Consider the following 17,540-nt stretch of genomic DNA (forward strand, 5'->3'; position numbering starts at 1 on the left):
GAGCACAGCAGTCACTGTCCTCCTCCCCGATATCATCACATCCATCAGTACATGGACACAGAGCAGCAGTCACTGTTCTCCTCCCCCGATATCATCACATCCACCAGTACGTGGACACAGAGCAGCAGTCACTGTCCTCCTCCCCTCATATCATCACATCCACCAGTACATGGACACAGAGCGCAGCAGTCACTGTCCTCCTCCCCGATATCATCACATCCATCAGTACATGGACACAGAGCGCAGCACTCATGTTCTTCTTCTTCTCCTCCGCCGCCGCCGCTCATTATTATTACTCGTTTTATTCTTTTTGTCTTCCCTACTTACAGGGGGCGGGAGAAAACATAGCAGCCGTCCAATCAGGACACGCAGTGAAGCCTGACTGACCAATCAGACGCCCGTCTTTTCCCCGTTGTTTGCCGGGTACGTCATGACGCTTTTACGTGCGTGGCTCGGTTTGTCTCCTCCATGATGGCGGGAAGCCGGAGGAGCTCAGCAGAATGAAGCCGGCTGACAGGGAACCGTAGTGGGGAGAGAGCAGTGTCTGCGGCGGGAGGGTCTCGGGGATGCGGGTCCGCCCCTGTGCGGGTGTGCTGTGATGCTGACCCCACTACACCGTGTCCTGAGCGGAGGGGACAGCGGCGCTGCCTGACAGGTACTCACCGTCCACAGGGGTGAATGGAGCTGTGTGCCGCATGTGTCACCGCGTCCCCAGAGCCCGGTGTGCCACCAACTGTGCGGCAAGTCAGGAGGCCGGCACACCTAGATGTGTATATACTGGTGTTGTGTCTGTATATGTGTGTATATATGTAATTGTGTATATAATGTATGTATATATCATGGTTGTGTGTATATATAATGTATATGTGTATATAATGTTTGTGCTTACAGTAATATACAATAATATGTGAAGTGTTGCAGGGAACAGTCGCCTCTCTGGGTCCCTTGTGGAGACTCCATCTGGGCCTCTCCCTCCTTTTTTCTATGTCAGTGATAGAAGCTGAGTGCAGATTTCCCTTTTTTGTGTCCCGTTTTACCATCATAAATTCTAAGTTTCTTCTTCCCATTAACAGTAAATATTGTATTTTTTTTTTACTACAGTTGGGCCCTGATCCGTCTGCTGCTTTTTCTGCAGTTTTCTGTAGTAATTTCACTTTTTTGTTTGCACCTCCTTCCGCACAAATTTGCACCACTTTTAAGTTTTCTTTCTTTAAGTCTTTGTTTTTTTTTTTGTTTTTTTTTTTTTACTTGACAACTTTGCGTATCCAAATATTTCAGGGGTCATGCACACATGAGTGTTTTTCTTCTACAAGCAAATCGGTCTGAGTTTTATCAGTTCTTTTCAATGGTTTTTCGCTGTTGAGAAGAAACAAATAATTCTCCACTTTTTCCTAACAGTCCGTGATAAATGGACTGCACATTGATGGCATCCAAATGCTGTTTTTTTTTTTTTTTTCCGCTGACCCATAGACTTTTTTAGGTAAGTTTGATCATCACCAGACGTGTCTACATGATTGTGCACTGACCGCTCAGTCTGCGAAGAATCGTGTGCCTGTGACCAGCTCTACAGAATCATTATAGGAACGAGTACGATGCCTGAAAATCTGGAGAACGCTCATACGTGAAAAACTGATCTGTGAATGAGCCCTTAGGGTAGGTGCAATCACTCAGTGAACGCTGCGGGTTGGACGCTGTGTGCTTGTGCAGCCTCCATCCTGCAGTGTCCAGATGTTACAGCATGGTGGATGGGATTTCAAGAAATCCCATGTCCACTATGCATCCAGAGACACCCATGGAAATGGACATGCAGCACGTCTCTCTAGACCACAACATGTCCATTTATTTTGCAGAGACGCAAGTCTCCGCAAGAGAAATTTCACCCATAGAATGTATTGGATGCGGTGATTCCGCACGGTGCAGTGATCACATGCGGATTAACCTGCGTTCAATAGCCGGCAGCGCCTTGGACGTAGCAAACATGCCCTGCCTCCAAAGCGCTGCCACTTCCGGATCGTCTGCACATACCGTTAGACTGATTTATGTAACATTTACCAATTTTTTTTTTTTTGAGCATCATTCTAGTCTCTGCTTGGAGTAAGGCTCCAATTTGGTGCATTTTTATGTCTTTTTTTTTTTTTTTTTTAAAGGATTTATGACTTTTGACAATTACAAAAAAAAAGTTAGACATAAGTAATATTCTTCTATTTTGCTTGTGTGTCATTATGAAGAGTTTGATGTAAAAAGAAAGAAATGTCATAAGATAAAAAAAAAATAAACTAATTCAGTAAATTGCAAAATGACATGTGAGCAGCCCTAAAGACTACAATGGCTGCTTGTTCTGTCATTGTAAAACATTGATAGAAGTATGTGAAATTTGTGTCTGAATGCGGCCTTAAGGGGGTTTTACACATAGCGATATCGCTAACAATATCGCTAAAGCATCACCGATTTGGTGACGCAGCAGCGATATCGCTATGTGTGATACTTACCTCCGACCGGCTGCCTCGCTGTCCATCGCTGATCGCGCTGCTCCATTTCTCGTCGGGCGCTTCCTGCTGGCGCCGACGAGCGACGCTCGGACGCGAGGATGTCAGGATCGCTGCGTCTGAAAGGTAAGTAACAACCGCTAGATCGCTGCTGCATCGCTGTGAGATATGCCTGTGTGGCAGCTCACTAGCGACCTTTTAGCGATGCAACAGCGATCCTGACCGGGTCGTATCGTTGTTGGGATCGCTGGTGCATCTCTCTAAATGTAAAGGAGCCTTAACTGTGAAAGTGGCAGATAGCACCCAGCTGTGGGCAGCAGCCTAGAGATCTCCTAATTTCACCGTCATTTCAGTGGAGTTTTAAAGTACTGTCACACTAAGCGATATCGCTATAACTTGTGACGTTATAGCGATATTGCTAGCGATATCGCTGTGTCTGATACTTACCTACAACCCGCTCCCCCGCTGGTTATCGCTGATCGCGCGAGAACGTCGAGGACCGTTTCTCGTCGTCTGCTTCCTGCTGTGACGACGAGCGACGCGTGGAGCCGGGCGGGAGGATGCAGGATCGCCGCGTCTGACAGGTAAGTAGCGACCCCCGACCCCTGCGATGTCGCTGGTGAGATCTGCCTGTGTGGCAGCTCACTAGCGACCACTTAGTGATGTACCAGCGATCCTGACCGCGTCATATCGCTGGTCGGGATCACTGGTACATCGCTAAGTGTGACAGTACCTTTAGGCCAGGGCTTCACTTATCAAGTGTAGAGTACTGGTATCTCACATGGAAGATGGCCGTACACTTCAGTCCTTGACATCGTTCTTTCCCTCAATATCATCTGTTGGGTGAGAGATGCACCAAAATGAAATCGATGGGTTTTCCAGATTTGCAACATTTTATGCCATGTGTTCAAATAAGAAAATCAGTTACATGCCGCAGCGCTGCCTTGTCACCGCTGTCCCCCTAATCCTTGTTAACAGTTTTCAGCAGTGATGTCACGACTATAGAACATCACCGCTGCAGCCAGTCATTGAACTCAGCATTCGTGTGCCATCTACATAAGCAAACCCGCTGATTGGCTGCAGCGTTCACGGACTGTGGTTGTGATTAGTGATGAGCAAACGTGCTCCGATAAGGTGTTATCTGAGCATGCTTGAGTGCGGAGTATCTTCGAACGTGCTTGAATAAATGAGTCTCTGCAGCTGTTAGTCAGCCGCAACACATGCAGGAATTGCATAACAAATGGGCAGTCCCTGCATAAAACCTAACCCGAGCACGTTCGCTCATCACTAGTTGTGATGTCACCGCTGCAGCCTGTCAAACAAGAAAGGCAATGCTCAAATGGCATTGAGTTAGTTACACTTACACATCTAATATTGTGTTAAGTGCTCAAAGTGTGTGAAAAACTGCACACAGGATGAGGACTTTATTTGTTAGGCCATGTTCAGTATTTTACATCAGTATTTGTTCCACTCCTAACTTTGGCTTAGAATCAGGAAAAATATAATAGACATGTCACCACTTCTGTATTTATCACCCACGCCTGGTTTTGGCTTACAAATACTGAGGTAAAACACTGAACGTGTGAACGTGGCCTTAGGCAGTTTCTTCTTCCTTAAACCATTTTGGAACTGGCAAGCTTTGTAAAAATAGAAGCTGCTGTTAATAAATGTGTGTGTGTGTGTGTGTGTATATATATATATATATATATATATATATATATATATATATATATATACACACACACACTATATACTAGCTGCTGGCCCGATTCTAAAGCATTGGGTATTCTAGAATATGGCCAGCGGCAAATTAAAATAAAAAATGTGATATACTTATCATCCGACGGCCCCCGGACTCTGTCCCTCCTCTCCACGCTGCCGGCATCTTCCTTTCCCAGTACTGCTTTGCGCCAAAGACACCTGCTGACGTCTCACTCGCGAGAGCGTGACGTCATCAGCGGTATTTCGCGCAAAGCATTACTGGGAACGGAAGATGCCGGCAGCGTGGAGAGGAGGGACAGAGTCCGGGGGCCGTCGGAAGGTGAGTATGTTTATGTTTTTGTTACCCATGGCCACCTTCCGACGGCCTCCGATGTTCTTTCCACGCTCCCGGCCTCGCGTTCCCAGTAATGCTTTGCGGCTTATACCGCTGATAACGTAGCGCTCTCGCGAGAGTGACGTCATCGCGGGTCTGAGTTGCAAAGCCTTCCTGGGACTGCGAGGCCAGGCGGGTGGAAAGGACCTTGGAGGCCGTCGGTGATACTAATTTTTTTTTTAATCTTTTTACTAATAATCCCTGCGGCTGATTGAGCGCTGCCCCTGACTGCGCTGGCCGCTGATTGGTCGCGGCCTAGCGGCCGTGACCAATCAGCGACAGGCGCAGCTTACTGTTACAAATAGCTGCGCCTGTGACTGATTGGTTGCGGCCTGGCGGGGGCCTGGCGGCCGCGACCAATAGGCGGCCCGCTATTTGATATATATATATCACACTGTATAACTTTTAGACACTTCATAACTGATTCAGAAGGTGCAAAAAATGTCTAATACACACAATGAAATTGTTCCCAAATTTTTTCAGTGCAATCTGTCATTTTTCGCCATTTTGCTTTCTGGGTCTGGAACTTCTGTATCATTCTGACTTGATATTGCCTATGGGTGCCATCACATGGGCAGTTTTGATGCAGTGACTACTATTGAGGCTGCTGTGAATAAACGTAGCAGCCAAGTAATTCCTTTTATATATAGTAAACAAAATATGGAAAAATACAACAAAATATAGCTGCGCAATCAATTGTATAAATGTCGTTTGTTTTAGATCATCCACAACAAATGTTTGCTCCAGAATCTCCTTTTCCATTTTACCAGGTTGGAGCTCTTAAGATTTTCCCCAGATACTTGCTGCGTCTTGTCGAAGTGAAGACTTGACAATGGCGTACAGTGACAGTAGAGGTAGAAATAGATTATTTTCAGGGAGTATTGTCCTCATCAGAGCACTGTGAAGACGCAGGCGTTCTTACTTGTACGTGTCCCCATTGCTGCAGTTCGGTAGTTACTGTTACCTATATTTTCCAGATTTTATGCAAGTGCAGAAGGAGACGAGGGTCAGGAATAATGTGCATTATTTCGTCTCCAGTATTAACAGGATACTAGAGTTGTATCAGTGACAGGTGTGTTCCCCCATATACAGGGAGGCATCACACTGGCTTGCTTATAAAGGGTATGGCCCATTGCCCCTCGTCAGTGCTGCACCTCCATCCATATTTCCCGTTTACTGCAGAATGACTCTTTAAAGTGGCTTTTTCCTATCAGGTTCCTGTGGACATGTCCGTGTAAGCTGATAAAGAGTTCACATGAAATAATAAACACCGTTATGACTAAGAAGATAGATGAACCCCCTTGTATTAAAGTTTTTTTCTTCCTGCATTTATGACTTCTAGATAGTTTAGTTGTAGAACGTGGGATGGATGATGTGAGCTTGGCTGCCGGCAGGAGCCAGCGCGAGAAAAAACGTTCATATAAAGATCTACTCCGAGAGGAAGAAGAGATGGCAGAGCAAGTGCGCAAATCTTCAAAGAAGAAATCGAAGGTGAGAAGATCCATTGTCCTGCTTCCTTCTGGAAAAGATCTAAGGCTACTCACAATGTCTTTACTGGCTGGTACGCTCTGTAACCTGTCTGAAAAAAAGTGTTAAACACTCAAATGAATGAACATATGCATTTATATTTAAAAACCACTCGCGGTTCATATGTTCAGTGTTTTGAGTTTTTCTTCACCACATTAGCTTTCCAAAGAAGCCAAGCAGTTAAAAGAAGTGACTGGACTGTTCTTCCTGCGGCTTCCACTATTTTATGCAATTCATGGTAAAAAAAAAAAATTAAAAATGGCGGCTGCAAAGATCTTACAAAAAACTGCACAGAAAATGATCGAAAAGATGCTGAACGATATTATAAAAGACGCCTGTGTGTCCTGAAGCGTCTTCCTCCTGAAAAGCTTGGTAGGTTCAAACCTCTACAAAAGGTGTCGTGCACTTATCCTAAAATGTTTTTCTTTAGGAAGCTATCCTGAGAGCCAGCTAATGTCTGCCGAGTGCATGCAGCGTGTTTGCTGTCAGCCATAAACGCTCATGTGCTATATGAACAACCGTGGCCACTGTCGGTATACATCACGTGGCATCTGTCCACCATAGGGACCATTTAAAAAAAAAAAAAACCTTTAGTACACAATTAACCCCTTACCTACAATGGACGTAATATTCCGTCCATGTGACCCTGGACCTAATTACCATGGACGGAATATTACGTCCCAGCGATCAGCGGCGCCCACGTGGTGAGCGCCGCTGATCGCGGCCGGGTGTCAGCTGATTATCACAGCTGACACCCGGCACAATGTGTCAGGGGCGGTCACGGACCGCCCCCGACACGTTAACCCCTTGTACACCACGATCAAACGTGATCGTGGTGTACCGGGGGTTAAAGGGAAGCATCGGCAGGGAGGGGGCTCCCTCCTTGCTTCCCTGAGCCCCCCACAGCAGCGCAATGTGCAGTGCTGCTGCGGGGGTCTCTTTCCCTACAGGCCCCCGGATCCAAGATGGCGACGGGGGCCTGTAGGGAGCTGACTTCCTCACTGCCTGCAAAGCGCAGGCATGAGGAAGTCTGCAGAACTGCCTGTGACAGATTGCTGATCTGTGATGTGACAGATCAGCGATCTGTCACAGGACAGTGATTTCCCACCTGGGACAAGGAAATAAAGTAAAAAAAAAAAAAAAAGTGTTAAAAATAATTTTAAAAAAGTCGCTAAATAAATTAGTAAAAAAAAAATATATATATTCCTCAATAAATCCATTTATTCAAAATAAAAAAACAAACAATAAAAGTACACATATTTGGTATCGCCGCGTCCGTAGCGACCCGCCCTATAAAACTGTCCCATTAGTTAACCCCTTTAGCGAACCCCTTAAAAAATAAAAATAAAAAACGAAGCAAAAAATGATTATCATACCACCGAACAAAAAGTGCAATAACGCGCGATCAAAAAGACGCATATAAATATCCATGGTACTGCTGAAAACGTCATCTTGTCCCGCAAAAAACGAGCCGCCATACAGCGTCATCCGCAAAAAAATAAAAGTTATAGCTCGCAGATTAAAGCGATACAAAAATAATTATTTTTTATATAAAATTGTTTTCATTGCAAAAAACCGACAAAACATAAAAAAAGCCTAAATGAGGTATTGCTGTAACCGTACTGACCCGAAGAATAAAACTGCTTTATCAATTTTACCACACGCAGAACGGTGTAAACGCACCCCCCAAAAGAAATTCATGAAACGCTGGTTTTTGTTCATTCTGCGTCCCAAAAATCGGAATAAAAAGCGATCAAAAAATGTCACGTGCCGAAAATGGTACCAATGAAAACGTCAACTCGTCCCGCAAAAAATAAGACCTCACATGACTCGGTGGGTCAAAATACGGAAAAATTATAGCTCACAATATGTGGTGATGCAAAAACTATTTTTACAATAAAAAACGCCTTTTAGCATCTGACAGCCGCCAAACATAAAAACCGCCATAAATAGTAAATCAAACCCCCTGTTATCACCCCCTTAGTTAGGGAAAAATAATAAAACTAAAAGAAAATGTATTTATTTCCATTTTCCCATTAGGGTTAGGGCTAGGGTTAGGGCTAGGGCTCAGATTAGGGTTAGGGGTGTGTTGGGGTTAGGGTTGGAGTTATAATTGGGGGGTTTCCACTGTTTGGGCACATCAGGTGCTCTCCAAATGCAACATGGCGTCTGATCTCAATTTCAGCCAATTCTGCGTTGAAAAAGTCAAATGGTGCTCCTTCCCTTCCAAGCTCTGCCATGCGCCCAAACAGTGTTTTACCCCCACATATGGGGTATCAGCCTACTCAGGACAAATTACAAAACAACTTTTGGGGTCCAATTTCTCCTGTTACCCTTAGGAAAATAAAAAATTGGGGGCAAAAATATCATTTTTGTGGAAAAAAATGTTTTTTTTATTTTCACGCCCAGGCGTTATAAACTTCTGTGAAGCACTTGGGGGTTCGAAGTGCTCACCACACATCTAGATAAGTTCCGTGGGGGGTCTAGTTTCCAAAATGGGGTCACTTGTGGGGAGTTTCAATAGTTTAGGTACATCAGGGGCTCTCCAAACGCACATGACACCCGCAGACCATTCCATCAAAGTCTGCATTCGAAAACGTCACTACTTCCCTTCCGAGCCCCGACGTGTGCCCATACAGTAGTTTTCTCCCACATATGAGGTATCAGCGTACTCAGGACAAATTGGACAACAACTTTTGGGGTCCAATTTCCAGGGTGGATTGATTTAAATCACGCCGATTTAAATCATGATTTAAATCACGATTTAAATCAAAAGATTTTTTTCTATTTAAATCGGATTGATTTAAATCATGATTTTAATCATGATTTAAATCACTGATTTAAATCAAAAGGTTTTTTTTTAATATAAATCACGATTAAAATGAGAAGTGAGAGCAGTGTGCATGTGCGCCCATAGTTACACGGACGAAACTAGGGGCAACGATCTAACGCCAGGGTGAGGGGGGGACCCCAAAGTAAGTAAAAATCTTTTTTGTTTTACTATATGGCAATAGGTAGGTGTTTAAAAGCAGCATGTCTTAATTGTATAAACTATTAATAGCCTCCACATTTTGTTCATACTGCCCCTTTAATTCCACACTTCTAGCTTGGTTTCAGTTTTGGTTTAGTTTCTTTTCCCCTGCATTCAGTTGACATGCCCAAACTTGTTGGATAGTCAGCAGTACTTGGCTCAGGCTGTAGTAACATCAGCAGTGCTTGGCTCAGGCTGTAGTAACAATCAAACTTCATAAGTGATCTGTGTGAGCCATGGCAGCAGGTCGTAAGAGAGACCCTATTTGGGTTCATTTTGTTGAGATGCCAGCAGCAGATCTTGGAAAGAAAGGTGCAAGAGCAAAGTGCAAATACTGTCAAAAGGATATCCAAGGACTTGTTTGCCGTTTGAAATCACATTATGAAAACTGCAACCAGAAGGGAAATGAAGATGTTGATAGTGATACAACTAATGTCAATGAACCCCCACAGCTTCTTATGCACCAGGAGCCTAGTACTAGTGGTAAGTCTGGCAATTAATTTACAACCTATTTTTTTAACAGACATTTTACTGGGATGGTTAAAGTCTATGAAAAGAAAAATGATTTAAATCAAAAAAATCTGATTTTTTTTATTTTTTTAAAAAAAATCAAGATTTTTATCCACCCTGCCAATTTCTCCTGTTACCCTTGGGAAAATAAAAAAATTGGAGACTAATTGATCATGTTTGTGGAAAAAATGCGATTTTTTTTTTTTTTTTTTTTTTTTTTTTTTTTTAATTTTCACGCCCGGGCGTTATAAACTTCTGTGAAGCACTGGGGGGTTCAAAGTGCTCACCACACATCTAGATAAGTTCCTTGGGGGGGTCTAGTTTCCAAAATGGTGTCATTTGTGGGGGGTTTCTATTGTTTTGGTACATCAGGGGCTTTCCAAACGCGACATGGTGTCCGATCTCGATTCCAGCCAAAAACGTCAAATGGTGCTGCTTCCCTTCCGAGCTCTGCCATGCGCCCAAATAGTGGTTTACCCCCACATGTGGGGTATCAGCGTACTCAGGACAAATTGCACAATAACTTACCCTTGGAAAAATAAAAATTGGGGGTGAAAAGATCATTTTTGTGGAAAAAATATGATTTTTTAATTGTACCGCTGTACGTTATAAACTTCTGTGAAGCTCTTGTGGGTTCAAAGTTCTCACCACATATCTAGGTAAGTTCCTTGGGGGGTCTAGTTTCCAAAATGGGGTCACTTGGGGGGGGTTTCCACTGTTTAGGTACATCAGGGGCTCTCCAAACGCGACATGGCGTCCGATCTGAATTCCAGCCAATTTTGCATTGAAAAAGTCAAACGGCGCTCCTTCCCTACTGAGGTCTGCCATGCGCCGAAACAGTGGTTCCCCCCCCCACATATCAGGTATCAGCGTACTCAGGACAAATTGCACAATAACTTTTGCAGTCCAATTTCTCCTGTTACCCTTGGTAAAATAAAGAAAATTGAACCTGAAGTATTTTTTTTGTGAAAAAAAGTTAAATGTTCATTTTTGTTTTAAATATTCAAAAAATTCCTGTGACGCACCTAAAGGGTTAATAAACTTCTTGAATGTGGTTTTAAGCTCCTTAAGGGGTGCAGTTTTTAGAATGGTGTCACTTTTGGGTATTTTCTATTATATAGACTCCTCAAAGTGGCTTCAAATGTGATGTGGTCCGTAAAAATAAAATGAGAAATCGCTGGTCAATTTTTAACCCTTATAACTTCCTAACAAAAAAAAATTTTGGTTCCAAAATTGTGCTGATGTAAAGTAAACATGTGGGAAATGTTACTTAAGTTTTTTGTGTGCCGTATCTCTGTGATTTAAGGGCATAGAAATTCAAAGTTGGAAAAATGCGAAATTTTCAAAATGTTCGCCAAATTTCCGTTTTTTTCACAAATAAACGCAAGTTATTTGAATGCAATTTTACCACTAACATGAAGTACGATATGTCATGAGAGAAGTACAATATGTCATGAGAAAACAACAGAATCACCGGGATCCATGGAAGCGTTTCAGAGTTATGACCTCATAAATGGACAGTGGTCAGAATTGTAAAAATTGGCCCGGGAGTTAACGTGCAAACCACCCTTGGTAGTGAAGGGGTTAAACAATCAGTATGAAGATGCATGGGAGCCAGACAGAAGCCAAATGTGGACCTATGGGAACGGCAGCAAGTATGCCCAGGAGCTTTCCCTTGAGTATACGTTTGGCTGTGTGCATCACAGATTTGCTGCAAAACCCTACAGCCATTAATGAAAGTGTTTTTAGCCGCTGTCATTTGAAAACAACAAGGCTCTGCACGTTTTCAGCTGAAAAGAAGCATATGGGTTCCTTGTTCAGTTTAGTAAACTACTGATTGAGCCTTTTAACGTGAAGCTTTGCTCAATATCTGAAAAATAACTTTCAAATATAAAGCATTTTGATCTGGCATGTGGTACCGTAAACTATAGAAAAGGGACCAAAAGGTGAATTATACAGTAGAAAAGGGACCAGGGACTGTGGCAGCATTGTATTTCTTAACAGACACAAGTTATATAAATAGATCCCTATGTGTGCATCATGGAAATGTATAGCAGCCCCAATGTTCTAAAGATATGAGACAAGTCCCGAGTAATGCATATTATTATACATCACTGGGGATTATAGCCGATAACATTATACCATTGGGACCCCCTAGTGATCCCGAGAGCTGAATGGAGCAGAGTTTAAGGCCTCTTTCACACATCAGGTTTTCGCCGTCAGGCGCGATCCGGCGCTTTTGACAAAAACCGGATCCGGCGAAATGCAATGCCGGATCCGGTTCCCCCCCATTGACTTGCATTTGCGCCGGATCGCGCCGGATGGCCATGCGTTTCATCCGGTTTTCGCCGGATCCGGCAATGTGTGTTTTTTGTCTCCGGCGAAAAAGCCGGACACGCCGGATCCGGCGCGTCCGGCTTTTTCACACAATGAAAGCCTATGAGCGCCGCAATGCGCCTGATCCGGCGAAAGCCGGATCCGGTGGCCGGATCCGTTTTTTTTTGGTCTGAGCATGCTCAGTAGCTCTGCCCACAAGACATATATAAAAGCAAGACAGTGGGACCCACAGCCACACCCAACATGCCACCCAAGAAAGCAACCAAGCGCAGGAGAAGGCAGGAGACCACTGCAGCACCATCAGCACCACCCCAAATGGAGCAGCAAATGGAACATGCTGAGGAGGGGAGGCCAGCAGCAGATGAGAGACGGTAATTATCAAATCCCCCATTCCTCCAAACTAGGGCTATTGAATATCAAGATATTCATTGGCCCTTTGTTTCTCTTTATTCAACAGCCGCCCAATAGATGCAGCAGCAATGGCAGCAGCTGGAACACCACCCACAGGCATGGAGTGTGGCCACCAGGAAGACAGCACATCATCTTCTGGGAGCCCTCCCTCGCATCGTCAGCGTTTGACGGTAAGTTTTTATTTCCAAAATCCATCATCTCTGGAATATATGTCTATTCATTGCCTTTTATTTCAAAACAGGATTCACAAGATGAAGAGGAGCTCCCAGAAGAAGAAGGAAGGGGTGGACAGACACCTGGAGTGGGCTCACAATTGGTAAGTTTTTTGCATCAAACGCAGAAACACAACATCACACTACACACAACACATAGAAAACAATGTTCTGCAGACCACACACAGCAAACAAATGCCTACATCCAAAGACATAACATTTTTTGTTTTCTTCTCTAGTCTTCCCAATCTGGTGCTCGGCCAAGAGGTCCTCGCAGTGCCTCCCAGGGTCGTCGGCGACAGCAACGCGGCGGTCACCAGCGTGTAAGTATAAATATTTTTGCTTTGTTTTTTTGCACTTTTTATTTCATTTCTTTTGTGGAGGCTAATTATGTTATTTTTGTCTATTTTTCTTTAACAGCCTTCACAGCGTGCTCCCGACTCTGACGGTGAGGATGGAGGACTCGATGTGGACCACCTCATCGATCTCGTCAGAGAAAGGGAGCCGCTCTGGAATATGGCTGACCGCCGCCATGCTGACCTTATCGTTACCCGACGACTCTGGGAGGAAATCTGTTCGCTCCTTGTGGGCCGCTGGGAGGACCTCGATGCTCGGGCCCAGATTAAAGAGCGTAAGTATATACAGTACCGGTTGCTTGATGTAAACCAGTGTTTCCCGAACTCCAGTCCTCGTGGTCCCCACGGATCATGTGTTCAGGATTTCTATTTACTATGGAAATCCTGAAAACATGACCCCTGGGGACCATGAGGACTGGAGTTTGGGAAACACTGATGTTGTATACTAACCACTCCTTTCTAGTTTCAGGGAACAGAATTGTGAATCGGTGGCGGTCTGTGAGGGATCGTTTCAAGAAGGAGTTCAATAAAGAGATGCGGGCCCCGAGTGGATCTGGAGGACGCAGGAGCAAGTACAAGTACGCACAAGCCCTGTCGTTCCTCCGGGAAACAATGGTCACTAGAAGGTAAATATTACACACCACATGTGAAAAAAAATGTTAGATGTAACTTTTTTTTTTCAGCCAGGGCCATACCATGTCAGTATTTTAATTGTTTTTTTTTCTCTTTATTCCACAGCACGGTGAGCAGCACTCGGGAGCCTGCACGATTGGACCCTTCTGAGGCGATCCCTGAGGAGACCGGCACCGAGGGACACTTCGACCGCCCCGGTACATCTGCACCTTCCCAGCCTTCCCACACATTCGACCCATCTGTCCCATCCACCAGCACAGGAGCATCGTGGCCGCCTACATTACATGAAGCTGCTGGTGAGGAGATCGCTTTCCCTTTACCCCACCCTTCTGCCCCTGCCACCTCTAGTACACCTGCGGGTACTGGGCGGCAGCGGCAGAGGGGTCAGGAAAAGAGTTATGCGCCAGAGTTCTTGCATCTGAATGCATCTTTCCAGAACTGTCTAAAAGTCTTGTCAGAGCAAATCTCCGCAGGCTTTCAGCAGATCAACTCCAGCATTCTGGAGGTGAAGACACTTCTGCAAACCATGCATTCAGAAGCAAGATCTTCGCCAAACCACACCTTTTTCAGGTCTGTTGTGGAGCGCATGGCAACACTATCTCCTACCCAGCAGATGCATGTAATGCATTCGTGCCACGGTGCTCTACAGCAGGTTACCTCCCAACCTCCACCTCCCACCACTGTAGTTCCTCCACCTGCACCCCCTCCAGCCACTTTCCATCCTCCCCCTCCTATTACATCTGCACCCCCTCCAGCCACTTTCCATCCTCCCCCTCCTATTACATACCAGCAACCTCCCCTGTACCAGCAATCTCCCCACTTCCAGCAACCTGCCCCGTACCAAACTCCTTCCCCGTACCAAACTCCTTCCCCGTACCAAACTCCTTCCCCGTACCACCTCTTCTGCCTCCCACATGTCCACCCATTCTGTAGCTTTTTCCACACCATCACCTCTAACTGTTCCTTCCCCACCACGATCCCAGTCCTCTCTCCACACTCCCATTGTCGAAGTGTCCCGCAGCCCCTCCAGCAGTATTTCCACCCCACACTACACCGAGTTATAATGTTTTTTTTGTAATAAAAATGCCCATTTGGTTGGTTTCAAACCTTTATTAAAAAAGTTTTTTTAACTTTAAAAACAGTTTACACAAAAAAAAATATTTTAAATAAGTTAAATTATTGTTTACACTGGTTATCTGTCATTTCTTTCTGCGGCGAAATATGTTTAAAAACAAGGTTAAATACAGGGTATTTAAAAGGTAAAAAGGTATTCAAAACCAGGTATATAACTGAGGGTAAATTTTAGCTTTTTGCCACAGTTGTGTTCCTGGTTGTGTTTGAAGCAAAGTATTTCACCTGAAAAGTTGTGTTTATTGTTGGTGATTTCCTAACAATGTACACAACTTTTGTTAAAAGGTGAAATACTTTGCATAAAACACAACCAGGTACACACCTGTGGCCTAAAGCTAAAAATAGAGACCATGACAAGATAGCCAACTTTGGTTGGCAAAGGTATATACTGTTGGTACAGAAGGTACACAAGTTTGGTTAAGGGCACAAGGGTTTTCCAGTAGCCAATCCCGTTCGGAAGGCCACAAGGGTCAATTTTAAAAACCGGATCCGGCGTAATCCGTTGAAAAACGGATGAACCGGATGAGACGGATCCGGTTTTGTCTGTCAAGAAAAAGACGGATCCGGCAGAAAACCGGATCCGGCACATCAGGTTTTACAAAACATTTGCCGGATCCGGCATTCCGGCACGACGCCGGATCGCGCCTGACGCCGAAAACCTCATGTGTGAAAGTAGCCTTAGCGTGTGCACCTTTGCTTTATTCGTTGTCTGTGTGTTTTGCTCCACTCTTTCCGCAGTTTCAAAGACAACGAATAGCATGACCTCTGCAGATCCCAGTTTTCGGGACCATTGAGAGTTCATTATTCTGTGGATAGACAATAACATTCAGTAGTAGGCAAACCAATGTCTAAAAGAAAACATAAGTTATAAAGCAAGAAAAACAAACAAAAACATGTAGTTGTGTCTACCAGCAATCCTGTCCTGATGCTACAGCAGTCCGTCCAGTCTTGGTTTGCACAGCCAGCTTTTGTTGGCTAACCCCTGTAACATGACTTCTGCTTGAGCCGGATATATACGGTACGTTAGCTAATGCAGTTAATAATTCTCATTTTAGGACGCAGAATTATTGGTTGTGGGAACTGAGCCCCTTAAGAAGAAAAGTAAGCATTCCTCAGATGACGCTTATTACCCAGGTATGTTCACCATTCATCTTTTTAACCCGCTGCCTTTGTATCTGTGATGTACTGTTGTGCCTAGTTTGCATGTTATTCCACAGGACCTTGTTTTGTTCTTTTTCTCTATATCTTTTCTATGAATAGTCTTATTTGTTCCTTTCTTTCAGTCTTATGAATTATAACCTTCATTTGCATTTTCTCTCTGCAATACTTCATTTTTGGCTCGTGTAGCTTAGTAATATCTCACCATCTAATTTAGAATTATCTTCATCTGACCTGAAGAAAAAAAAAAAACTTCTCCCCAGCTCCTCATCCCCAACCTCGGATACAGCCATGGACTTGCTGAATACCATTTCCCCTCCATTATCTGCCACAACCAAATCATCTTCCAAGAAAACTGAGAAGCTACAGGCAGGACCTCTACATTTTCAGTCCCCTATACAAGTGCCCCGTAAGGAACATCGGAAAAAAGAAGAAACCGCTGAGGACCTTTCACACAAGCCTAAAAAACCTAAACCTCTAACACTTCGGGAACCAGACGGCATAAGGATGAAACTTATTCTTTCTCCTAAGGAGAAAACAAGTGAGCGCATGTTCCCACCACAAGAAAGTCCAGTTCTTGGTGATAGCACATCTCCCAAGAAGAGCAGCAAAAAATCCTCGAGGGATGAAACGGAGAGAAGCAGCCATAAGAAACACCGTAAGGAAAGCCACGCACCTCGGCCTAGTGGAACACCAGATTCGGCTTCATCATCTGGAGGGGAGCATGAGGCCGGAGAGTTGGTGATTGACGATTCAATTCGGGAGATGATGAAGAAGAAAAAGAAATCGAAAAAGAGCAAGAAGAAAAAGGACAAACACAAAGAGGAAAGGCACAAGAAACACAGTAAAAGCAAGAGAGAGCATGGAATGGAGAGCAACCCATCACTAGGTCCTCCCCCTTTACTTTCTTCACCGCCGGCCTCCATCACTGCAGCATCTCCACCGCCAACTGCACAGTTACCCCAGTTACCTGCACAACCACCAGTGCCGACACTGATGACATCCACCGCTGTCCCCCATCTTGAAGGCACATTGGATAAGAAAAAGAAAAAAGAAGAGGCAGAAAAAGTAAGAAAAAATTAGATTGTGAAAATGGCAGTAGACATGAGTGATTGTTGTCCAGACCATTTTGTCATCCACTGAGCTGGCACAGTGTGTAGGTCGGAAATCTCCTGAGCAATACATTGTATAGTACAGTATATAACATTGCTGCGCTTATCGTAATAATCTGCACACACCACTTATGCTTCATGCCATTTTCTTTGCTTTTGATTTTTTGGATCGTCTTCAGTTTACGCGTGAGTATTGAAAGGGATTTTGAACGTTTCTTCTTTAAAATGGCTATAATAAACCCTGATTTTTTTTTTTTTTTTTTTTTTATTTTCCATCTTCCTGGACCTCTGCTTTGAGGATTCCAGGTCTCCTCCCGGTCTCTACTTCTAGCTGTAACAATTACCTTATTCCCAAACATGGGAGAACATCTGACCAGCTGCAGCGAAACTGGGTGATCACTACTGTGGCCACTGATTGACTGAGTGGTCATCTGTGTTTAGACCATTGAGGGACCAGGAAGGAATGGAAAGTGACCAACGGGATCAGTGAGAAGAGTACCACTGTTTTTTGGGTTTTTTTGGGTGTGGTGGAGTGTCAAAA

At 44.3% G+C, this 17,540-nt stretch overlaps 1 protein-coding gene across 5 annotated transcripts in view; it reads left to right on the forward strand.

Moving 5' to 3' along the window:
• The first annotated feature begins 349 nt into the window (after positions 1-349).
• HMGXB4 (HMG-box containing 4) overlaps positions 350-17,540 on the forward strand; it is a 34,735-nt gene continuing 17,544 nt past the window's right edge. Inside the window, exons 1-4 of one of the 5 annotated variants that reach the window (XM_073549543.1) lie at positions 350-423; positions 5,924-6,072; positions 15,785-15,863; positions 16,105-16,955. In XM_073549543.1, the coding sequence (XP_073405644.1) occupies positions 5,947-6,072; positions 15,785-15,863; positions 16,105-16,955 (1,056 nt within the window). In that variant the 5' untranslated portion in view covers positions 350-423; positions 5,924-5,946. The other 4 variants (XM_073549541.1, XM_073549542.1, XM_073549544.1 and 1 more) reach the window with 4 other exon arrangements.

Source organism: Dendrobates tinctorius, unplaced genomic scaffold (genome assembly GCF_039654945.1).
Source record: "Dendrobates tinctorius isolate UK_male_01 unplaced genomic scaffold, ASM3965494v1 ptg000159l, whole genome shotgun sequence".
Classification (NCBI taxonomy): Eukaryota; Metazoa; Chordata; class Amphibia; order Anura; family Dendrobatidae; genus Dendrobates; species Dendrobates tinctorius.